Source organism: Lathamus discolor, chromosome Z, assembly GCF_037157495.1.
Source record: "Lathamus discolor isolate bLatDis1 chromosome Z, bLatDis1.hap1, whole genome shotgun sequence".
Lineage (NCBI taxonomy): Eukaryota > Metazoa > Chordata > Aves > Psittaciformes > Psittacidae > Lathamus > Lathamus discolor.
Window position 1 is genome coordinate 98,602,812 of NC_088909.1, and position 26,888 is coordinate 98,629,699.

The 26,888-nt window shown below is 34.6% G+C and overlaps 1 protein-coding gene across 1 annotated transcript; it reads right to left on the reverse strand.

The window, feature by feature from the left end:
- Window positions 1-5,146: 5,146 nt before the first annotated feature.
- Window positions 5,147-26,886, reverse strand: LOC136005983 (sperm flagellar protein 2-like). Its single transcript, XM_065663876.1, has 8 exons — window positions 26,844-26,886; window positions 20,784-20,890; window positions 18,746-18,928; window positions 15,582-15,674; window positions 14,767-14,937; window positions 11,438-11,626; window positions 11,166-11,288; window positions 5,147-5,438 (listed from the first exon to the last, which is right to left on the reverse strand). The coding sequence occupies exons 1-8, from the start codon at window positions 26,884-26,886 to the stop codon at window positions 5,358-5,360; spliced, it is 990 nt and encodes a 329-aa protein (XP_065519948.1). The 3' UTR covers window positions 5,147-5,357.
- Between the last annotated feature and the right edge of the window lie 2 nt (window positions 26,887-26,888).

Consider the following 26,888-nt stretch of genomic DNA (forward strand, 5'->3'; position numbering starts at 1 on the left):
TCTTGAATTTTCAGGGATGCCCTATGAAGAGATGTCAAACTGCTGCATCTTCATTACACATAATACTTAATAATATTAACATTTATAATAATAATAATAATAAATTCCCACTGTCCAGAAAATTTTGCATATTTCTTACAGAAACTGTTAGAGGCAACAAAAGCAGTACCAAAGCAAGTAATCTGTACTGATGAAGTGAATAATATTGCATCTTCTGAAATTTTCTGATTGCTGTTGTTTTGATTCATAACTATAGTACTGCAAATAAGTTTGCCCAGTATGCTTGATTTTCAGTTTGTAGCTATCATTCTGCGCTTCGTTTGATGGCTTGGAGTACTTCTCTTTAGCAGTCTTTACACCTTAAGAAAATTCAGCACAGCTAAGAGGCTTTTCACAAAAATGCTTCCTTCATTTATGAAGAATACAAAAAGAAACCATGGCTGAACCTCATGCTCAGTGGAAATTTTGAGGTATGGACCACAGAGCAGATTGAGGAACATTTCTTGCTATTATGGTGACAATGTGACATCACATAGCCACAGTTTAAAGTGAAAAAAAAAAAAAAATACTCTTTAACAGCATTTTGGTTACTTGGAAGTTTTTTAATCTTTCTGCACCAGACTGCTTCCTGAGAAATGTGTCTGGAGGGATCCATTCCTGTACTTATGTTCACATTCCTGAAACAGACTAGTACGGAGCCTGAATTCTTTACAGAATGAAATGCTGAGTTCAATTTATACAGAGAGGTTTTATGTGAGCCAATGAAAATGAGGTGACATTCTAACTTAGCAGTACTTTTTGGTTTATTGTTTTTTCCAAAGAACATTTTTGAAGTGATGGAATACAGTAATTTTAATTATGGTAAGAGTATTGTTAATACAAACTCCATTGCATTTTTCTAATGCAATTTCTAAGGCATTTTTAAGTGTTTTCAAAGGTAAACTATCTAAGGCATTCTCTATACAGCATGTTTAAGAATACCTGAAATAAGTGGAATTAAGAAGAAATATAACAATAAAAGATACCATGCTGTGAAAACAGGATCAAATATGTTGCATTCAGTTGACTGAAAGCCAAACTAATTTTTCAGTTGTTTTTTTTTTTTATTATGTGTTTTTAATATCAAAAGTGCAGTAATTTCTCGTTTTAGTTTCTACCAAAAACTGGGGTTAAAAGAATTACCTATCTTGATTATAAACTCTGCGATGAGGAAATTGCCACAACACCTACCAAGTTGCTTCAACAGTTAATCCACTTCCCTGTTAAAAATCTGTATGTTACTTTGAAGCCTAGGGTTCCAGACACTGAATCTTGTCTTTACCAGAATGAGGGCACCTTACATGGATTCTTGTAAAGTTATACCCGAACCTCCATTAAGTTTTCCTTTGACAGAGTAAGTGTAGATATGTAAACTGAATGTGGCATGACTGTAATTCCACTGCCAAATCTGAATGCAAATCTACTCAGCATTCCACCTTCATGAGTCAAAGGACCTTTTTTATGTCTGGAGCCTGCATTAGGCTCAGAACTCCAAGTCTATAGAGTAACTACTGTGACAATAATACTGAAGCGGCAACTGTCAACAAAAATAAGTTGCTATTGTTAAGGCATACACTTTTTGTTTTTTAAATGATGCGTTTATTCTTACCATAGATAAATACGTGCTATTTGACACCTCACCGCCCAATCCATTTCACTTTTTATTATTTGACATTGCTCCACAATTTGCATTTAATTTCAAACTTTATCAGTAATGATAAACTTTACATTGGTAATGATAAATGATAAGGAAAGACAGTTCCAAGAGAGCTGGTTAATATTCAGAAATCACTTCTTCCAAGCTCAAAACTGGTGCAACCCCATGGGCAATAAATCAAGCAAAGAGGGTAGGAGACCTTCATGGATGAATAAAGAACTCCTGTCAAAATTCAGACAAGCAGGAGATGTGCAGAGAAGGAAGGAGAGAAAAGGCTGCTCGGGATAAATATAGGGATGTTGTCAGCATATGCAGAAATGTGACAAAGAGATCCAAGGCCCAGTTAGAATTGTAGATGTCTAAGGATGTCAAGAACAACAAGAAAGGCTTCTCCAAATGCATTAATAAGAGGAAAATTAGGGAATAATGTGGGCCCATTATTGAATGGAACATCTCTCACATGAGGAGGGGCTGAGAGTGCTGGGACTGTTCAGCCTCGAGAAGAGAAGGCTCAGGGGGATCTGACCAACGTGTGTAAGCATCTCAAGGAAGGGTGTCAAAACAATGGGGCCAGACTCTTCTCAGTGGTGCCAGGCGATAGGATAAGAGGCAATGGGTATAAGCTGGAACACAGGAAGTTACACCTGAACATGAGGTAGAACTTCTTTCCACTGGGGGTGAATGAGCATTGGAATAGGTTGCCCAGAGAGGTGGGGGAGTCTCCTCCACTGGGCATACACCAGACTTGCCTTCACACAGTCTTGAGCAATATGTTCCAGGTGACACTGCCTGTGCTGGAAGGTTAGACTAGACGACCCCTGATGGTCTCTTCCAGTCTCAGCTTATATGTGATTCTGTGGTTCTATGATTTTATGTTCCATTCTAGGCCATAAGTAAAATATATAAACACTGTATGTCAAAAGAGTAATACTTGAAAAACCTTACCTAAATAGCCATTTAGGGTTTCCCGTAGCCAAAGCTCCCTTTTACTTCATTCAGATTTACAGATTTTAGGTGATACTTTTTTATTTTCACATGAGGAACTCCAGAATGCAAAGTCAGAATTTAACACTCAGTAATTAAGGCTGGGTTCTATTAAAAAAACTAAATATGGAAAAAAGTAAAGATGTAAAGATTTTTTAACATACAAAAGGCACAGAACTGCATTGTAATTTTTTTTTTTTTTTATCAACATAGTATTTTCACTTTGGAAGAAAAAAGTCAAAGTCTTGTATTAGTATATCCATGTAATGTTTCAAGAATATTAGAGATGAAATTCTGACCAAGTTGTACAGGCTATGGAAGAAATTATTCTGGTAATAAAGCAGATAAATTTGTATGCATCATGAAGTCTGTTGTCATAACTAAAACAAGGATGTTGAGGTTTTAGCATGGTTTGCGGGGGCACAACAAAGTTACATCTGTTTCTAAGATAGTACTTAGCTACAATATGCCGGTGTGGTTAGCACATCATATGTAGAGTGATGAGACACAACATTATTTGCCTGAAGTGATAAGCTTACTGGGTTCTATTCTGAGCTTCATATATCACATATAGATGCTTTGATCTGCTACCACTAGACTATCAACTTTCCTTTCAAAATTTTACTGTCTTAAAGCAACAAAGAAACAAAACTGCCATTATTGACATTAGCATGTTCAAAAACTCTGACAAATGTTTGTTTTTTATAATAGAAACCAGAATGTTTTTTCAGGTGGGTCTGCTGGTTACTGTCTATGAATATGCCAGTTCCACTTTTTTGTATGCTGCTATTGCTTTTTTGATACATAACTGCTTTATACATCAAGCAGGCAATTTAGAAAATTCATTAGGAACATCAGCAAACGTTATAGAAGTACTATCCTATGTCATGCATGCTTGGCTACAAGGTAATAAAGATACATTAAAAATGTAAATGTATTTTATGCAGATAGCACTTATCATAAGGCAAAGGTTTGTAGTTCCCCATAAGTTAACTGACTTCAATGGGACCATTTGTATTCTTAGAGAGCAACGTACATTAGGGTACCTTACTGAATCAAACCAGGCAAAGACAGCTTTAAAAGGTACTGCAAAGCATAGAAAAAAGTACTCCAGAACGACAATGTTCAGCTATGAGTAGACATCTTGGAAGTATTTACTTATTAATTATGTTTCTAAGCCAGTAAAACAATGTAGAATGCACAAGGTTTGTTTACACCTTGGGCAGGTGACAGATTGCAAATTAGAAGGTATACAGTGTTCAGTTAATCAGCTACCTACTTGCTATGTCCAGTCTTGAGAAAACTTGAAGCTGTAGATTAGGAGAATTGAGCACCACCGAAAACTGAGGGTATGAGACATAGCAGTGTTGAATTCCATATTCATTAATTACAAAGAGCATTCTAAAATTTATGTTAAGAAATTCCATAAAATAATAGTTCCCATCATCTAATAGCCAATCATGAGCCACAAGAGAAAAGTTGAATAAAACTGCAAGAAAACACCAGCATCCTATTAATAAGAAAATTTCTATGAAAACTATTCAGAACAACTTTCAGGAAAGCCAGTAAGAGTCACACTGGATATAGAAAAAGAAACAACCCCATCAGTAATAAATAAGGAGAGTGTTTCACCAAGACTCTGCTTCATCTGCCACAGAAGGCAACTGCTAGATGTACTCTTGTGCCATAGAGATTTTTAGACAAACACCTATCACCTAAACAAACCACAAAAGCCTGAAATGTGTGTCTGGTCTGTATGGTGCCCTTGAATACACTGTGCTGGTTAAAAAGGACTTTTAATTGATTCCTGAAAACAGTCATGTGGAACCCCACTGTAAATTCTAGTGACTTACTTACAATATTATGTGCAGAATTAGCAGTGGAACTACAAACGGTGTAGAACCTACCTAGCACCTAGGCTTTATTTGGAGCCTGCTCAGGGCAGCGCTGTGGGTGGGGAGGTTACTGGACAGTTGCATCTTTTGCTACCCATGCCCTTGAAATGCATTTGGCACTGCACCAGAGAAAAAGCCTGCAAGGGTTTAGTGGGTAAGAGCAGAGTTGAGCTGCAATGAAGGGTTAGACATAGAATGGTTGGCTAGCAAAGATTTCTCATCTCCACTGTCAACAAGCAGTCCATTTTCATGTACATAATGTCTTTTTGGTAGTTCATCCTGAGCTTTGAGAAAACAGTTTTTTCATTTACTTATTTTATCAGCTATGAATTGCAATAAGTTTTTAAAAACTCATTTAATTAATAAAAAAACCTATGAATCAATAAAGTATACACATAACAAAAGGTGACCAGATATCCTAGCTCACTTAATAAGAACTGGATATACTCTGTTCTTATACCAATTATTAATGAACACACTGTCAGCTTTCTTTAAATTCAGAAACTGGTTTAATTTTATTTAAAAGTATAATCAGATTATTTAATATGTACTAGCCCTAGCTTTTCCTCTTGGTATTTTCTTGTTGTTTGCTTGGTTGGTTTTTAGTTTAAAGTAACAGAAAATGTATAATTTCAATGGGATTTTACTATCACAACAATAAACAAATAATCATAAACAAATAATCCTTTCCCATGGAAGGGAGGACTGAAGATGTAAGAAGCATTTCTTATAAACATAAAAAAACCCAAAAAACCAAGAAACCTTCATAGTGTTCATGAAGATCACTTTTCCATACATTGATGATGTTTTTTTCCAACAGATGACTGTGCTTCTTCGGATCTTTGGAAAAAGCTTTTAATATCCTATGGAAAGGAAAATGAAACATTAAAAGGTCATTTCATATTGCAGCCTCTTCTACCTTAAAAATTTTGATAAAAATGCCTGTCTTTCCATGGGGTGAGCCTTCTAACTAGTGACTAAATTATGATGAAAAACTAACTTCAGTGGAGATATATTGCTATAATTTATTCTACCCTTAGATGACATAAGATGTCTTTCAGAAGGGCACTAAAAACAATGATGTCACTCAGATTAAGCACTAGGTATGTTCGGCACACTAATGAAAGCATAAACGTACAGCAACAATTACAGAAAGAACATCCTTCATGGCAAATTCTGAGTGCCTGATTTAGCTATAATTAGCTAAGTAATACCACTGATATTAGTTACCAACACAACATCATCGTCTTCAGCAACTTAGAAAACTAGAGTGTGTTAAAATGCAGTTCTTGAAGTACGTAGAAATCTCAAAAATCGGCTTAAACTTGTCAGTAAAGAGGAGTATTAAGACTATTGTTTAAACCAGTGAAATATTATTCAGAACAGAGTCAAATTCTTCAATAAGTTTTTTTTATTTATGTCATGTTTCAGGCTGAACTTCAACACTTCAAGGAAAGGAAATAAAAGAAAGTAAGTAATTAGCATTTGGAATAATACCCACATTTAGTTTTTTTTTTTTTGTGCAGTTCTGCATTCTTTATAACATATTGTTTCATTTGTTAATTTCCAATAATTTTTTATTAGTACAATCTTCTCTACTTCCTACTTGAGCAATACTATCCATTGTGTAAGTAGGATTAACAAGGAATTTTTGATTAAAAAATACTGTGTTAAATGTTTAATATGAAGATAAATGGTAATTAAACTGTCTATCACTTTCTGGTACTGTCAGTAAATATTTTTTTCTTTAGTAGAATAATTGAGTCAGAATTGTTATAAAATAAATTAGTTTAAATACTCCAGTATGTATTTTGTGCATATCTGTAAGACACAGTAACTATAGTAAGATGCAGAAACTGCCTGTATGTAATGATGCTTCACATGCCTTGTAAAATATCAGGAGCATTTCAATAAGTACAGAGGAATCATGTTACAAGATAATTTTAGTAGTCCTTTGTTTTAGAAGGTAGTACTAACACTTATCCTTTACTTGAAGAAACACTTCAGTCTAAGGAGGCCATTTTCAGCACATTGAGTCAGAAAAAGGAGTTTCAATTCCGGTTCGACAAAAGTAAATGTTAGCAAATGGAGCCTTCAGCAAGTTCATTATCAGTACTTATCATTACCACACGAAGCAGATGAGGATCTCAGTTTAAACTGTAGTACTTCTGCCATGATAGAATGTTAACTATATTATGAGACTTCTAATAAATACAAAGTACAAATCTATGCTCCTGTAAAAAATTAGCTTAAGCAATCTGCTACTTGATGTGGAGGAAATGATATATAGAGACACATCCAGTACTGTCACTGCGCTCATCTGTGTGGGAAGTGGAAGTTTTAAACTCCAGCAATGACACAGAAGTATATCTTAAATATCAGTCTAAAAGTAAGAACAACATGATTCAAAATTATAATCAATGCAGAAAAGAGAGTGACAGAACAGCAGTTAAGAATATTTTATCTGGACAAGTTTTGTTTATGTAACAGTTTTTCAGAGGAAAGCAAAACTAAATAGCTTCAAAACACTGGAGGAATAGTACTACAACAGATTTACTATGTGTTTAATGAAGCAAACTTCATGTTTCTGTTACATGAATAGATATTTCAATAACTTTTAAAATGTAATAAACAGTATTTTTCATTTATATTTGCATTTCCTACGATTTTTTTTTTTATTAGAATATGTGATAAACATAACATAGGTCTCTTTTTTTAAACTAGGTATTTTAACACTGAGCTGAATTTTCCTTCTCTTGCACTCTGGGACATTTAAAACACCACATGAAAAAGGCTTCTCAAGTTTCATAAGTATTACAACTACTGCCTATGGGTAGACAGTGATTCAGCAGTGCTTTTTTCTGCCAAAGTATGCATTTACTGTTGACTGTGAACTACATGGTCTACCTCACAAGCCCTACTGAATATAATATGTATGAACTCTCCCTAGAGAGAAAGCATTATTACTTTGTTAAATGATATATGCAGTTCTGAATGTTTACTGAGTTGTGTAAAATTAAATAGCTGCTGTGCATATAAACAGATTTTGTAATGACTGTTCAACATGCTGTCAAATGTGGGATTTTTTTAATAAAGACCTGTTAACTATACTATAGACATCCTGTATCAGTGGAGCTCCTATTTATTTGTGTAAATATCTGGGTAATAAACAAGACCAATAATAACAGCAATAATAACGACAATTTAGAAGGAATAAACTTGATCTGAGAGCCTAAGTAAAATATATTTAAGGGGCCTGTTATATATATTCAAAACAAAGACACATAGAAATACAGTATGACCTTAAGTTCCTTTCCAATCCTAACGACTCTATGATTCTATGATATTCCTATCTTCAAAACTAGAGTTGTGTAAGCAGGAATAATCAGGATGAAAAAGTAACATTATGAAATGCGTAATATTTTTATATCAACCAACTGAATGCTAATTATCAAACTTCTTTGTTATCCTTAGTAATTATATCGTGCTGCCTCAAAATAACAGAATAATGAAAGCATCAATTTAAGAAAAAGAATATATTTCTACATGCATAAATCCCCAAATTTTAATCTAAGTTTATCACAGTCAATATTCAGAGTTACTAAAATGTGTGGTTGTTCCTGTATTACTGTATCTATCCATGACAGATTCAGGATAGAAGACAAAATTAATAACAAAATATAATACCAGCCCTGAAAAAGACCTCTTAGTAGACAAATCTTGATACACAGACCCCTGCAGTGGATAAAAGCAGAATGGCTTGTTTCTCCCATCTGAATCTGTTAGCCTACTAAAAATATTTTATTTATTTGATTCAGAATGTAATTAAGTGAATTCATAAACACACACATGTAGGCATGGTCTAACTATTCTAAAGGAATTAATTTCATCTGATAAGCAAAAAAAAAAAATTGTTTGTAATTGCAAACCACTTGAAAGTTATAGTCAACACCAGAAAGACTACTAATCAAGACAGAAAAAAAAACAAACCCAAACCAAATGGAAACAAAAAAAATCCCAGATGAAAAGTAACAGAATTTCCAAGTTATTTGTTGGCTGAGGCTAACAGAAAGGTCATCATCATGAGCGATGCTGCCAGATGACTGGTACATGAATAGAGAAAACAAACTCCCTTTAAAAGATAACATATCTTACCAGGAGCAAATATTTATATCAGAGATAGTACTGGTTAAAATAGAAAAGGCAATCTAGATGCCAAAATAATCAGATGCCCTAACTAAGATTAAAAAAATTGTAAGCTAGATATTCCATTTATAGTTTTCAGCAAAATATTTCATTTTCCAGTGTTTATGACTGCAGTAGTAGAAAGGTTTTAACCTTGGAAACCACACCCTAAGTTGCTATATTTATCTTGTAAAAGATCTCAAAATAACAGCACTGTGGTTGAATTTCATTTTTATAGAGATTTTTATAGTCTTGGGAGAATTTCTGAAAAAATAATTGATGCTAAAAATATTGTTTAGTTACTTTTGAAATGTTTTGGGAAATAAAACCAAACAACACCTGTTCACCCAATATAGAATAGTCAGAGGAAATCTGTTCTTGGAGTTCATGGCCACTGGGTCACTGTGCCTGTTTGCTGGTGAATATAATAATTTGTTGTAAAGGTGAGTAAGAACTTATGGGTCTTCCCCAGTTAGTCACAATTTGAGAGTAAGACTGTGAAGTGTTGACTTCATGCGTAAGATGGGAGTCTGTATTTACCAGTCCTGTCAAGGAATATAATGTTCCCTTTTTAAGTATAGAAACCATAAAGCACTGTATTTGAGATACAGTCAGTATAAGCCCTTGCAAGGGGAAATTCTATGTATTACACATGAAAATTGAAGCTCTGCATCATCTAACTGCCAAGTCAGTAGATAGAGACATCAAATGGATCTGCCAAGTGAGTACAAAAATGTATTATTTAAATGAAATGATTCCTATATGTCTTTGGTAGACAAGCTGTGGAAATTTCTTTGGCCTACAGCTTGTGCTTTGAAACCCTCCTACTGCCAAGATTCACATACAGTATTTTCACACCTACACTTTTTCCCATAGACTGACAATTTTTATAATTGTACTGCCCTGAACATACCCTATCAGCCAAATATAGGTGATTGGTGGTACCTAGCAAATTTTAAATGCATATTAAAGTCTGTTCTTTCAGCTATATAACAGTTCCACCTGAAAGTAGTACAGGAAGATTAGGAATTTTGTTGAAGAATAGATGCTCTTGATATTCAACTATTGCCTAGTGAAAAAAGGTCTTAAAAAGCAGCACTCCTGCCTTTAAATAGCAAAGTACATGCACATGGCATTACTCAGTTTACACTCTATTTAACTGCTACTTTAGACCACGTATTTGGTCTTCATGGGGAGCTTGCACTATGTTAAATGTTGCAAGTAAATGAAGTACTTGTATAAAGAATGGTTCTTGAGATTGATCACGTAAAAGAACAGAGAGCTGGTTTAAGAAATTGGTCTAGGAGAAATTCAGTGAAGTTGGAAAAAAAACCACAAATGAGGAAATGCAATACTCGATTAAACAAAAAGGTCAGGAAGAAAGAATCGGGAAGTGAAGGGAGGAATGACCTAATATTCCATGGTGCCTATCTTCCCAAATCAGACAAGACATTAGCAGAGGCAGGATAGATACACATTCATCCTTGTAATCTTCAGTTGTGCTGTCTTTCTCTTACATTGTCCTTTTGTATCTCTTCCTACTACCAAAAAAATAAATTTTTAACCTTTGTTGACAAACATATTCTTTTATTCTTATATCATGTCTTTTACTAACAACGATTATGAGAGATATAATTAGTGCTGAGCACTTCACTTCTTACAAGTGTATGAATGTAATTACAAAATAGAAAGTTAGTCCTGGAGCATTATGTATCTTATTCAGATTTAAAGGTTGTGCAATATTATATGCCCCTGGTGCTGACAATCTCAAACTTGTGAAGACTGCTCATGTTTGAATTTGAGCATGCAAATGCAAGCATCCTTTCATTTTGTCTTACATTATTTTCTTATACCCTATATATCACATATTTTTGCCATAATCAGACACATTTAATAGCTATATTCTGGCCCAAACTTGTGCTATGTGCAACTGTTGCAACACACATTTAAACATAGGTACAGGTAACAGGGAAGATCTAGAGCATGGCAGGGAAGAACATTTAGACCTGTACTACCTCTGCATGCCCTTTTCAGCAGCCTAGCTGGCCTGGGATGGAATGTGCTCTATCACATATCTCATAGTGTCTTGCTGTAAGATCCTCTTGGGAAGCTAATTCAATCAGTCTCCTTCCTATGGGCAGGGTAAAGGCAATGCCACATGTGATAAGGCAGTAGAAAACTGGTAGGCAGCTACAGGCCAGCAAAACAGGCATTAAAATAAAATAGGTCAGAAAGCCATGCAGTCTTTTATTGATGCTATTTTCATTGAAAAGGAAACATCTAATCTCTACCTGCTATGCTGTATATTTGGCAGCACCTAAATTAATTTCATTTACATTTCTAGGATGATGCAAATTTCAGTATGTGTACTCAAAAAGTTCTTGGTCCCAGAAAGCAATACTTACAGGAAGCTTATATTCTTGATAGCTGTTGATCAAATCTTGAATGAATGAATGCTTCAAAAGGAGTGCAACCGGAATGGGTGTCAGATCTTTACTGCCTAACTCTTTGTACATTCTGATGAAATGCTTTAAGAAAACAAAAACAAACAAAAAACAAACAAAAAAGTGGGCAATTTATTGTTTCAAAAACAATTGGGGAAGAGCAAAGATTGCAGCAGATATTTATTGAGCATAAAATACAACGTACAAAACCTTCTTTGAATCTACCTGCTTACCTTATCATAGCTGCCTTCCTTCTCTGGATTACAAAATCTATTATTATCATCATCTTTACTTCCTCCAGTATGAAACACTTTGAGGAGAGTTTGCACTGAAATTATTCCTTCACCCGTGTAATTCAGGACTTCTTTTTCTCCTTTTATTAAAGTTTCCTCATCTTGGTCTATGTTGAGATGAGGAAAAGCCTAAGAAAGTGTAGGTATAATACTTGGTATTAATTAGTTAAATTGTCTGCCAGTAGGTCATCTGTTTCAGTCAGACATTTATTAACAATCAGTGGATTATACTTCCAAAATTCAGTTCTAGATTAAGTTCAGTTCAAACAAAAATCGTCAAGTCACAAAAAATTATCTATAGAATTGTAGGATGAAGGAATAGATCCTGAAAAACTGGAAACATCCATAATGTTGGCATTAGTAGAAATTTAATAAACAGCTTTTTCCAGGAACATGGCCAACATTCCACTGAGAAATTCCTATTCTGAGCAACAAAACATAAAAATACTTAGTAGTTACAAATAACAATATCTAGTAAGAGCTTTGTGTTTGTATAAGGAGTAAACTTTATAATTCTGGATGTTCACATGAAAAAAGTAGCATGAATTTTCTAGTTCAGACTAAGGAATCACTTTAAGATCTTCATTTAGGATAACACTTAGCACAGGCTCATCACCAGCTGCTCACAGACAATGAGAAGGCCTTCATGTAGAAAAATTGGAAGTTTACTATGAACTGAATGAGGTGTCTTTGTTTAGAGATGCCAAGTATAAAAAACAAACAAACAAAAAAAAAAAAAGAAACCCAAAAAACCCCAAAACCGAAACACCCAAAAACCCCCAAACCCAACCAAACCAAAAACCAACAACCCCCAAAAAACAACAAACAAAACAGCTGTAGAGATTGCGAGCACAAAGATGAGAAAGGACCTCACATAGGTGAACAATGCTTTGACAAGATTAGGCCACTGTGTAGACGAACCACTAACAATAACAGGAAATTGCATTTATTTTCCCATTAGGAGGGAGAGACTGCTGAGATTCAGTCACATCTGTGCTACTTGTCTTGGGCCTTAATATAAGACCTTTACAACACAGAAGGAGCAGCGTCATTGACAGAGTGTTTTCAACAAAACTCTTTTTACACTCAACAGTGGAGATCACCCAAATATCGACACTTAGGCTTTTCTGTCCCTCACTGTACCATTTACATTTAGCTATAAGGTCAACACAACCAACAACAAATTCTTGAAAGTTAAAAGCCAAGCATTTTAAGTGAAAGGGGTTTTGCTATGAAGTTAGTCAAAGAGAAATCTCTAGAATATGTTTGTCTGCTTTTCTGCTATTAACATTTTAAATCAGGTGATGCTATATAATACACTGGCTAACTAAAATGTATTATAAAACTTCTTTGAGGTGAGCTGCATAGCTCTTTGTATTCCACTGATGAATATTCCACTAATAATATTTACTAGATTTCCAGTAGCTTTAGTGGGAACTGGCATTATTTAGATCATATGTGAACAGCCACAGTTAGACAAGGGTTTAGTTTCTTAATTTGGTGCTGAAAAACATTCTGTATGTCTCCAGGGATCTATATCTTTCTATTTGATGGAGCTTGACTCAAACATAATACCAACTCATAATTTGCTTTTTGCCATCTTGTGGTTGTGAAATACCCTGCATGAAATGTTGGCCCTACTGAAGCCAGTGGTGAAAACTCATTCACTTCAGTGGAACAGGATTTTTTTAGTTCTATTTTTTTCTGTATTCAACATGATTGTTGAAGTGTGCAGATAAGAACAACCCATAAGAAGAAAGAGATATTAAAATTATGTTCTATCAGCCCTGTGGTTCTGAGCACCAACCTATAAAAGATTACTATAATGTCAGATAATCCACACGCACGCAAGATGCTTACTTAGCATCTAATTTTTAGATACTTCTAGGGTTGTAAGAGACTTCCAAGTAATCAGGCACAAAACCAGTCTGTATAATACATTGTGAGACATACATCAGACATATCATGGATTCACAGAGCAAATACATTGAGTCAAAAACAAAGTATGAAGAAATTCTCAGGTTGGATGAGATGTAATTCTTGCTTCTCAAATACATTGAGAATTCTAGATTGAAAGGAATTTTTTCACTTTTAACAGCAACTCACAGCCTTAACAAGTTGTAGACACATGATAATGCCAGTGCAGGCAATTAGAGGCTTACAAAAGTCCCGACTAAACAGATCAAACCAAGCAGAGAACAGTGAGGAGGAGAACAGTTGTGTTGCTTTATATCCAATGACATGCAGAGTTAGAACTTTCCACTGACATATGGGAAACTATTCAGATCCACTGTATCTAGCTGGAAGCATTTTGTACTCTCCTTCTACGAAATGTAAAAAGGAAATTGTCCTATTCAGTCTCTCTCATGGACAAAAGCTCCATTGTGCCAAATAAAAGCAGACACAGGGGAGTACAAGAATATATTTTGTCATCTGAAGTGATAAAATGTAATTATTAATATGGATAGAATTTGTGTGGTAAAATTATGCCCTTTCTAGTTTCTGGAGAGCACAACTATATTTTAAGTATTAAGCAAATGATAGAGTCACTGTGGTTGTGACAGCAAAGTGAAACATTTCATTATTGAGAAGAGCAAGCTCTTTCAAAGCTGTGTACTGATACAAATTTTATGTCTCAAAAAATGACTTATAATTCAGTAACAAGTAACTGACACATACAGTACACTAACGGCAGTTTTGGGACTTTAAAAATAACAGGATACTTCAGAAATAGTCAAAAGCTTCATTTGTTGTGGCAATACATTCATCACAGCTCTAAAAATATTTTTTAATTATTTAATACAAAATAATTATTGATCCTTCTGATGTATGGGTAAGCCAAAACACTTCAAAATAACGCAAAGGTATATATACTTCTAAATACCCCAAAGAAACATAGCAGAAAATAAATTATATCAGGCTTTATATCTTTAGGTAGTGATATTGTAAGTCATATTACAGTATAATTCCTGAGGATTGATAGCTGGACTTATTTGTGTAAGATTAGGGTCCTCTGTTCATCTGTACAAGGAGTAGTTCCCAGAAAATATCTCAAACCTTCATTGCTACCTGGCAAGCAAACTTTCAGACTTTTGGAGGAATACTAATGAGTACTATTACTGAAGTCAGTGAACTATTTGCAGAGTTTCTGTGAAATCAGTGGGACTCCTTGTAAGGACTGGAGCTACTCAGAAACATACAGAAATCTAGATAATTTTTAATTTTCAAGAACCACTACTACTATCAAATATTTTACTGTAATATTTTACCACATATGGAAGAGAATCTTCTTTTCTATGAATATATGTTCCAGTAGCAATGCTAAGTGCTCTGTAAACACCTTCAACTGGATCAGAGTGGGAGGCAAAATAAAGTAGCATCTCAGTATAGCTGAGCAGAGGAGGATCTTTTTTGGTATCGGCAAATAAACTGAAGAAAAACTACAAAAGGACAAAAATATATGAATTAGTTTCTACAAGTGGAACTTAATCAAGCAGAAATCAATGACTGTAGAGATGAAATAAAGTAATGACTGCTGAGAAGTGAAACTATCTTTAAAAATGTGTTAAGGCTGTGTAAATCAAGATAAATAAAACATGTTATTCAAGGAAACAGAAATCATTGTATTTTCTTTTCTAGATTGAGGGCTTTCCTAGAACAAAGAGAAAATCATGACAAACAGATCCAAAACATTTTCTTGTATTCAGATCACACTATTACCTCCTTCTTCCTTGGAGACTTCCACAAGCTTAGATGCAAAGATCATTTGCTTCCAATTATCTACAAAGCTAGTTAATGTGTAGCAAAATTAATGTGGTTCAAAGAAGAACAGGAATAAATTAAGTCTTTCTGAGTAGACTATGATTTAGAATACTGAAGGACAATTTCTCAATTCTTTTCTACGCTATTTCAAACTTTGCGGTTTTTATACATGGAAATCATATTTTGAGGCACCACCTATCCTTAAAAACCACTGAAAAATTGCAGCAGTTGTGGAAAATAAAAGACCCAAGAAGCATTTAATGATACCTCATAGGTTAGAACAGTGAGTGGTCTCTTCAAAATACCTGTTTTTTAAAGTTACCTTTATGAGATCTCTTAGCCTATCAAAAGGCAAAGGTTCTGTGCAACTTTCTGTTATGCTTACATCTTCATTTCCATTGAGCCATAAGCCAACCTGATTTGAAAAAAAAAAAAAAAGTAATTTATTTTTACACAGTGAAATACATTGGTCTTCATGCTCTATAACTGTTCAACAAACAGGTAACTAAGAGCTTAAATCCCGAGCTTAATCAGGCTGAATTTGTTATTAACATATATTGACACCAGAATAATTGAGTAGCTGTTTGTACTTTGTAACAGACACTTTGGGAATTACTGAAAATGGAGTAACCTAGCAGTGACTCTACGCCCTTGAAAAAAGTGCAAATGAACTAGGTAGTTGTAAACCTACGCTGCCCAAGAAACAGAATACGATGCCGAGTTCTATGTGTGTTCTAGTTTCATCCTTTTACGGTATTCTTTGCTACATCATAGCTTTTGTCCTAGCTGTACTTCTGGAAGAAACTGTCCACACACCTCAGTATAATGAAGGCCAGAGTCATAGCCCTTCTCATGCTTGCTTGCTCTCAACAAGAAGACAAAGTGTCCTGTAATGCCTACAGAGCTATACCTATAGCTGTGCCCAGAACCAGTTCTCCAGTACTAGACCAAACACACATGAAATACCAGCTAGATCTTCCCTTCTAAAACAGGATGGCCATGAACAGACTGCCTATAGAAAATCTCACTTGCTTGGAATTTGTGCATGTTAAACCAAGCCAGGTTTAACATGCAAACAACATCAAAGTATGGACAGCTGAGTACCATTACCTGAGGGTGTTCCCTAGCACTGTGTACTTTACTAATACAGATGCAACCAGAGGGGCCAGCTGGGGCATCTCTAATTCCCAGTAAAAGATTCTTCCTGTTATTCTCAATGAACATGCTTGGCATTATTTCTTGTTAATACAGTAAAATAAAATATTTTCATGACATCTTGAATGCACGTAAGTCTCAGTATTAAACAGAGAATAAAGTTTGTTACCATTTTTATTGAAAGATTTCAACATATGAAAAAAATCTATGTTCGCTATTATATTAATAGACTAATATGAAATATTTCAAATAATTGGAAATCTTCATGAATCACAGTTGTTAATAAGATGCAATAGTCTTTCTGTGTAGGCACTAACTTAAAATATTGTAATAAAGCTATAAATTTCATTAGCATTCTTTTTCGCATTTCTGATGAATTACTAGATTCTTGATTATATAAAATATTGCATTACTATGTGTTTTCTTTACAAAGCAAGACAATGAAATACAACAAAACAGGAAGTTCCAAGGGATTTTCAGAAAGGAAAAGAAATTAATAAAGCCACTTTTCCACTATTTCCTTATGTGAGTTAGCTGGGAAAACTGAACAAATTCGTAACAAGAAAAAAGACTTCATGTTGTCTTTGAAATCTTTACCAGAAATAGATGGTTTGGTGTAGATGATACAATATCAATGATAACACTTGATAAACAATAATTTTGGTAACTTGCTGCTATTGTTTTTTCCTTAATTTTATGCACTGCAATGATTCATTAATTCTCTGGTGCACTATGTTCCACAGGAAGTGAATCATTTTTTCAAAAAAAGAAATTAATAAGAAAAAATGAAACAGGCATTGATCTCATAAAATTTGCCATAAACTGGTCCAAAAGGATACAACAAATATCGCAATTTAAAAAAAAGTCAGATGTTCCTCATAAATTAATTTTAAGTTAGAGGACTAAATTTTACTTATGTCTGAAAAATTCTCTTCTTGTTTTTCTCATAATTCTATATGAAAAATTTCCAAATCACAGTGCTGTCAGTAACATGAACTCTAGGACCCTGTATATCTACTCATATACAGTAGATACACAAGGATTTCATGAGGTTTTAAGTGAAGAATATTTTGGTCATATTTTCAAAAATGAAATAGGGGTGACAGACATTACAACTTTTGTTTTCAATATTAATTAGTTTCAGAGGAAATCTTCTGAGCAATGCAGACTGTTAAACTGAGTTGCTTTGGATAGTCCCTGGAGGCTCCCATAATATTCTCTTGTGCACCTAAGTTATGTGCCTACCAATATAGTTCTCTTCTCATAAAGATAGCTGTGGAGCTACCTGTGTGTTTATGAACTTTTTAGTCCTTTTTAGTCTTTAAGCAACTATATAGACTGTAGGTTCAAAGTCATCACTCAAAGTCTGGAAGAACTAACAGAGGATAAGCCTATAAACAAATTAGCATACACCATTGCATATTTACTATCATCAGCTGAATGTGAACAAGCTCCAATCCGGAAGTAAATTAATCACTCAGTTAATATTATATTGCTCAGTTAATATTATATTTGAACTAGGATCCTGTGTTAGAAATTTGCATTCACAGTCTGCGTGTCTTGTAACTGTTAGCTTATTTTTAAGCCCTAACACTTCTGTAAAAATCACCACATCCACAAATAACATGCATCAATAAATAATCTGCATCAGTCTAATAGATGCAGATAGACTTGCACATTTTGTGGGGCTTCTGGCTTTGCAGAACTTGTTTCTTTGCAACTTTGGGGTATGTAGGGCTTGGCAGGCACTCCTGGAAGTTTTATATTATTTACAGTAGTTCTGAAACTGACATATATATGTATCTACCTATATAAATCTATGTCTACAAATATATGATACATATAGCTAGTGTGCATTAAATGAATGAAACAGCAGTCATCCAAAACATTATTAAGAATCTAAAGTAAAACTAAGTGAAAACTTAATGAGCAGAATTTTGCTAGAGGAATAAAAATGTGTTCTTAGTACTCTTACATGAAACTCGTTTCCTGAAAAACATTGGTGAAATATGCAATGCTGTCAAATAAGTTAACAGTAGTCAAAGTGCTCACAGAATAGTTTGTTTTGAACAGGAAGTATTTTCACTTGAAATTTACTTTTGGGGAAGTAGAAAATGGAAGTAAAAAGTAAGCTTAATTGGCCTGATTTGTGGAACTATGGATAACATGGGTATTAGGCCTTCAATTTCCTGAAGACACTAGAAAGCACCGTCAAACCCCAAAACAGTTAAAATTCAGACTGAGTTTCTGAATGTGAATAAACCAAATAATGCATCGTTCAATTCAGAGTTTAATGAAAGAATATTATTCAAAAAAGAAAAAAATTCCAACCTGCATATAGTATTCCTGTGTAACAAAGCCCGATCCAGCTACATCAAGAGACTTGAAGCTGTGTAGCGTTTCGAGAAGTTGTGTCACAGATGGTACTAGCCAAGGCTGTGCTGCTGCTAGCAAGAATCTGCGCCAGTCAGTAAGTTCTGAGTTCACTGAGAATGCAGATGCCAGATTTTGTAACTACAAAACCAAAAAAAATTACCACTGTCAAATATGCATGCATAAACATACTCTTTCAATATGCTATGTATACTTAGGTCTTTTACCTGGTAAGGATGGACAGGACATCTGCAGTGAGATTTCAAAGATGAATAAAGGACATGTATCACTAAACAAAACAAGTCACAGACCACTGTCCATCACTGAGGCCAATTGGCACGTGCAGTTGATATCCCTCTAAATAAATACTCCAGCTCTCTGAAGAGGGGTCTATATCTAAACTGCCTATGAAATAACAGCCCTTACTACATGCTAACTCCTGAACTATGCTCCACCTGGGAGAGTACTAAAAATGGAACTGACAATTTAGCAGCACATGTACAAAATCCAGTAAATGCTTGGGCCTGTGCTTTGGCTCTATGTTGCTTACTCTTACAGGTGAACACCACATGGCTTTCCCCTGCTCCAGCGTTATTTTCAGTTAGAAAAAAGTAGTAGTGGAAAGACACTGCATGTGTCTTTTTACCACTGAAGAAGTATGTGGGTAGCAAAGTGGGGTACAGAACACACATAGAATACATGTAAAGTCTCCTGACACAGCATTGCAAAGGCTGCACATGGTAGAGGGAAAAAAATTGGCACAGTTTATTTCTGCACTACTGGTGTGTTGAGACCCTACTGTGTACTTCTACACTATCTTTTGCCCTGCAGCCAGATTTCCTTGTCAAGGGAAGTGACTGGTTTGCTCCAGACTGGAGCTCAAGAAGGAAGCAATATATTCTCAGGAACTGGGGCCCGAGGCAACACAGACTGAAACAATTTGGTAATACTGTAGATGTCAACTGCCCCAAGATTGGCAGGTACAGTACTTCTTATTATAATTCCAAAACTTATTGGAAATTCTATTATGGCACACAATTATGAAATGGGGAGTTCAATGCAGAACAGCTTGTGCAGAATAAACGTATATCTGAGCTTACGCATCATGCACTTCCTTTTGTATGTAAGTTCTGGCTTTCACCATAGATCTAAGAGTCTCATTTTAAAATGGTGCTTTTAAGGAAGGAAAGTATGTTTTTAAATCTAAAATAGTACTTACAAGCACTAAAAGTTCTCAAAGAATAAAGAACATGGGATATACGCGCATGTGACCTATTAATACACAATGTTTGACTCATATTTTTCCCCTATAATTAATTTCCTGTGCTAAGATTAGATTTTTATATACTGATGATGATAGCTGTGCTTAGTTTTTACTAAACTCAGTGGGAATCCACTGCTCAGAAACTTTAAAATGGTTTACTCATGCTAGTCATCTGAGTGCAAAATATTTGAATAAAACTGTTATCCCTCATGTAAAATGCAATAAAATCTTAATGTGAATCATGGCTTACTGACAGAAATAATGATAAAAAATATGCTAAAACAAGTAAACCTTTCCATAGGCTTATAGGCTTACCAGCAATACCTGGAAGTAAAATTAATAATAATATTTACTGATGGAAGACTTGGCAAGATTAAACTATAAATTTCTATGTTCCTAAATCTTTAAGGTCATACAGCTACAGATTTTATTCTCCTGTCTTTTAATGAAGAACATAAACAGTCTCTTTTTAACTCCTAGAAACGATTTTTCTATGGTATCTAAGGAACCGCTAGAAATTGAAAATTGAAAGCAAATATAGTGCTGACAAAAGCATTTTATTTCTTTCACAGTGGCTTCCAGAAACTTTCTCTAGTGAAACAGAAGAATTTTAGAAAAAAAGTGATAACACCCTGTAATAGTTATACTCTTGACTTTATAATAGTAAAGACAATGCTGCATCTTCTACACAAACCAACACTTCAGTTGAAATGAAAATAGTAGTAAACTTACATGTGGAAGTGTTAAGTTCATCCATGCATCAGGAAGACAATTTGCTCCAAGATTTAAATTAATCATGTCAATAAATATGTCAATAAATTCTTTCTTTTGTATAAAACCTAGAAAAGAAAGTCAATATAAAAAATAATATTTATAATTTTAAATTACCTTTGTTTTTTTGCTAGATAAAATCTATTTTTTACTTCAATGGCCATATGGAAAATATTTTATTTTGCTATTATGTACTATTGAAAGTGGTACTATCATACAAGCTAAGCACAGAATTCTCATTTAAAGTAAATGTATGCAGCCTTTCTAATATGCAAATACTAAATATTCCAATACACTGCAATCTTTTTGATACTTTCCTCATCTGCATTGTGGTCACTAACCCATACTGATGCAGTCAACATGAGCAGTTCATGAATACAAATCAAATACACATTCTACTAACCTTTTCTTTCACTGTACCATTTCAATGAATCATAAATCTATCTCTACTCTTGAAAGTAAGCATCCTGCTAGAGAACAGGATGGAAAGCACAAACTGTTGTCTGTTAGACTTTGAAACAAAACTGAATCATTTAAAAGGCTTCTTAGAATTGTCTTGTGGGAATTATAACTAGCTCAGTCAATTTTATTTTACAGAAATCATGATAAAAAAAGGTGCAACAAAACCTATTTGTTTTTTTAGATAGACACAGATCAAATAGAATCTTCAAATTCCACGCACAACATTATAACACAAAACTGTGTATTAATATTTAACAGACTCATATGGGTCTTTTCTTTCACAAATGGGCATTGCTGACTTAGTGAGTTTTTTACTAGGAAATCTCTGCATTTTTACTGGGAAATCTCTGCATTAATGACAAAAAGAAAGTAAAATTAGTTTCAAATTATCTGAATTTTGAGAGACAAAGCTGATTTGGTCAGGTTATAATCATTGCAATAGTGTCAAAAAAGTAAATTTTCAGATTACCTTTAGAGCAAACACAGTAAGTGAAATACTGGAAGGACTTACTTTTTTATTTTTTTTGCCTTTTTACAGCCAAACTTGCCGTTTCGAAAAGGCACAGCTGTACACATTCTATGGTCAACAACTTTGAAGTGGAGTAGAGAAGTGGAATGTGTTAAGTTTATCAAGAAAAATTTAAGTGGCACGACATTAATTTCATACTGTCAGTCTCCAGACTCTCATTTCAAGTTGCCAATTTGAATCAGTAGCTTACAATTTCTGTAGACATGTTTGCCTTCAACTTGAAAAACCAGAAGTAATGCCCTCAGCACATCTTAATGCAGCAGAGAAATCCAGTACATATGCAAAATTAGAAAGAAAAGGAAAATAATAGATTTGGGAAGCTTAAAGTTTGTTGGGAGAGCAAGAAGGGAGAAACACCTGGACTTGAAGCCTTATGTCCTAAAATAAACTTCAGCATGAAAGTAAACACTGGCAAAAAATACTGGGAGGCTGATAACAGTGCTCTGATATCACCTCTTGAAGGATTTTGTGTTACCTACTTTCGGAAAAAACGCCATGTGATAAATCATGTGCTATTTAATGAAGCACCTTGCGCTGCTGATTTAATAATTTTAAAGTAACCAGAGACTTGTATTTTGATGAGAACCTCAAGAATCAGATGATTGCCAGGCAGCACAATACAGCCTGCCTCACAGAGGTTTCATTACTGGGAGACTTCATAGAACATTCAATAAACCAGGAAACCTTTTAGTGGTTCATGGAGAGAATAGGCTATGGGCCACTAAGAAGCCAATGAAAACTTTGCATTAAAATAACAGGAAAATTACTAAATCTTATTTGCCATCTCAGATTTTCTAGTGCTTTACCATGAAAAGCCCAGCTACCGTAATTTATATTTCATGCTTTACTGAAGATTTCCCTTCCCACATCTGATCCCTAGTACTCTGGAAATCTTTTTTTCTCTCACATTACCTTATGGTTTAAGCTGTTCAATTCCTACTATGATTTCCCTATATGGCAACAGAAAATGCTGTCTCTGTATTTCCTATGAGTTTCTGTCTTCCTAAGTGAAATTGAATTTTGTTTTACTGAAAAAAAAAAAATAATAATAATATTAATAGCCTCATGTCACTTTTCATGAAGCTACATGACTTCAGAAATATATCTAAGAGGTGTTTGAGGATCAAAGAAATTTAAAAACTTGGATTATTAATCAAGACATAATGCCTGAAATGGAATTAAAGGATCAGAGACTAAAATACTAATCATAGTTTATAGAACTGTGGATTGTAGAACATGATAGAACATAGTATTCAGGTAAATTTGGTATTAGTTGCTGTAAGCCTATGACAGACTGTAGTATCTGCCCAGTTTTCTTCCTTTGGGGTAAGCGTGAAGAAACAACTCTCTCAGAACTAAACTACTTTCTACCTATTAATTATAGTATTGCTGATATGCTGCAGGGCAATTTCTTTTCCTTTACTACCTCCTCTTGAAATACACCATGTGGGTCAATTTCAAAGTGTTTTCAAAAAGTTATAGTAGTTCAAAAACTTCAAATTTGGTGTGACTTAATTCCTCCTCATGCAGTACTTAGGAGGAATGAGGAAGTCTCAGAGAGAGATGAAATCTGTCATAAGCACATAATAAAGACAGCAAATAACTCTGCTCAATGTATTTTTAGATATTTCGTCTCAATTTAATGTTTTTGGTTCTATATTGTAGAGCATGTAACTGGTTTTGAATATCTGTATCACAAGACAAAAGGTGATTCATCAATTTAATTTCAGGGTTGTAATTGCTATATTATCATGAAGAGGTGCTATGATAGGGCAGCTACAGAGATGGTGCTAAGAAAAAAATAGTGGTGTCTGCAAACAGTACTCTGCAAATGATAAAAGGAAATAATGCCCTCCGGGAAAAAATGAGAAAACAATTCAGAGAATCAGCTTTGCCCGCCTGAAGACTGGTTTCTAAAAAAAAAAGGAACCAAACCACCCAGTGGGTTTTTGTTGAATGATGTAGGAGACTGAATAGAAAATGAACTTATTAAATGTGTACAAACACTTTTAATTAGAAGGGATAGCAAATATTCAGAAAAATAATCAGAATTCAAGATTTTGAAATACCAGAGAGATGTTCAAGATCACCCAGTAAATTTCACTGGAAACACACCAAAGTACTCTGAGGAAACAATTCATACACTTACTACATTACAGATGAAAACAAGTAGGAAAAGACTTCAAGCACATTGGAAACAGGATTAGAATTCACAGTGAACTTTACATACAAATTGGAGATACAGTCTAGGATAAAAAGGACACTATACAATAAGAATAAAAGTAAAGTGCCACACTGGGCTGGAATAATGAACTGCATAAAAGTGACAATGGGGATCTTTTTGCCAATGTAAAATTTCTGTACAAAAGGCTCTTAGGTTTATGGCAGATTGCAATATTGCCAGAAAGTAGATGGGCATACACTGGAAATAACTTGTGCATTCTTTTAATCTGTTAAGGCTTCTGCTGGCATATAATTTTGGAATTTGCAGATCTAGTATGGAAACTAAGGGTGCCCAGAAAAAAGCAACAGGAGTCATCACAGTCCTAGAAAACATGTCATAAGAGCAAGGCTGAAGGAATTCTGCTAGTTTCATCTATGAAAGGAGTGTTATGAGAAAATTTAGCACTAAAAGTTACAGAGAGGATAACTCCCTCTCCATAGCTGCAGTCAGGAAGAATGGCAGAAAACAAAATTTATTTGCAGAAAAATATTTCAGAGAGTGACAAAGAGCCATATAATCAGAAGGACATCAAAGCACTAAGAAAAACAAACCACACATTCTACAGCGCACTATTTTAAAAGCTTATGATAAAAACAATGAAGGCAAGTACTGTATACAGATTTTCTGACTAAATTCGATTGTATTTTTAGACATGGATGACTTCTTGATATCCATTTAAAGCTACTTGTTATGATACTAAGATTTTGCTAGTATTTTTCCAAGGGCAATGCATCCATTAATGGTTGGATTTGATGATCTTAAAGGTCTTTTCCAAAGTTGGGGATGTTCAGCCTGGAGAAGAGAAGGCTGCGTGGAGACCTCACAGCAGCCTTCCAGTATCTGAAGGGGGCCTATAAGGATGCTATAAGGAGGGACTCTCCATTAGGGACTGTAGTGGTAGGACAAGTGGTAATGGGTTAAAACTTGAACAGGGGAAATTTAGGTTGGATATAAGGAGGAAGTTCTTTACTGTAAGGGTGGTGAGGCACTGGAATGGGTTGCTAAAGAAGTTATGAATGCTCCATCCCTGGTGGTGTTCAAGGCCAGGCTGGACAGAGCCTTGGGTGACATGGTTTAGTATGAGGTTTCCCTGCTCATGGCAGGTGGGTTGGAAGTAGATAACCTTCAGGTCCTTTCCAGCCCTAACTATTCTATGGTTCTATGGCTCTATGATTATCTTCAATCCTAATACTAAAAATGTGATGCTGCCCCTATGCATCATGGAAGCAGCTTCAGTGTTATAGATTCTAAACATACTTTTGTTTGTTACTTCATCTTTTGTCTTCTGCTGTTTGACATTTTGGAGACACATTTCAAACTTCTAATCTCATTATAGTTAAAATCTTCCAATTTGAAAACTTTGAGGAGAAAAACTTGGTATCATGTGATTAAAGAGAAAAACCTTAGAACTGGCAATGCCACATATCTAATAAGGTATCCTGTATAACACTTATTCTGTCACTTATTAGGTGAAACATAATTAAACACTTCTTGTTATCTATAAACAAGCATAAAAGTCCCAGTACCGATCTCTTTTTCTCATCCCTACAGATTAATTCTACTTAAATGGACTAACATCCTTTAACAAGGGATTCATTCAAAACCTACTCTACTTCTGACATACTGTTCAGACCCAGAAGTAGCACAAATATACATGCAAGACACACAGAAAAAGACTAAATATATATGCATAGCATAGCATAGCATAGCATAGCATGTCTTTTGCAATTACTATACATGTTTTATATTGAAAGTAAAATTGTCATTCACCTTCAGATTTCTCTCAGATTATTCCTATTTCATCCTCATCGCTGCTGGAAGAAGTAAGAATGATTTCACTTTAGCTATCTTTTGATATAATCAATGCTTTTTCCTTGATGATGGAAATATATTCTGCTGGTGTGCTTTACATTGATTGGAAATTATAAAGTAGGAAGTTGCATTTAGAACATGTAAAATTACGAAATCAGATACTTCTCTAAACAATTCTCATTCTCAACTCCTAGATTAAAAGTTAAGATAGAGCATTCTTATTGTAACCCTTACAATCATTTTTACAGGGGAAAAAGGTGGCTGAAGTTGTAAAGTATATTAGTCGTATTTTGGGTGTAAGAGTATTTGCTATGGGAAGACTGATATGTGCAATAAATAACCAGCAATGCAAAACAGATCTGCAGGAAAGGACTTCCTTCTGCAGAACAAGTCTAACAAAAATCTGTGAAAGGTCATCTTAAAACTATATCCACACAACGAGTAAAAAGTAGATATGGAGAGAAGGTATGACCCAAACTTCATAGGCTACTGAGGTCAAGCAGTCATTTGACACAAACAAGGCACTGATTTTTCACACATTTATGAAAAGAAAATTTGGGGTTTCAGAGTCAGTGGAGCTTGCTGAACTACTGAAGACTGAGATGAAAGTTAACCCCAGTGGTTATAATGCATACGACCCTGCTAACTGCAATAAACAATCAGATAGAAGTTAGGATCAGTTAGACAGAAGTTGAACAGTCATCCCTCTGTCCAAATGTTGCCCAGGTAACAAGGCACTCCATAATTTTTCCATTGTCTTCAGTTTATAGAAGGATAAATGTAAACATCTACTCGTGATTCCGCAGTGAACATAAAGAAAAGCCGCATCTTAACGATATAATACATGATGGAAAAAATACAAATTTTACACTCATTAGCCATGCAAGGTATTCAGTTAAAGTGTCCACGTATGTCACAAGAAGACTGTGAAATAAAAAAGAGAGTCTGCAAAACAGACTCAAGAGGAGTAATCAGGTCTTCGATTTGTCATTACTTGTCAGCTTCCTGTTGTCTTCTATTTCTCTGCCAAGTAGCATTC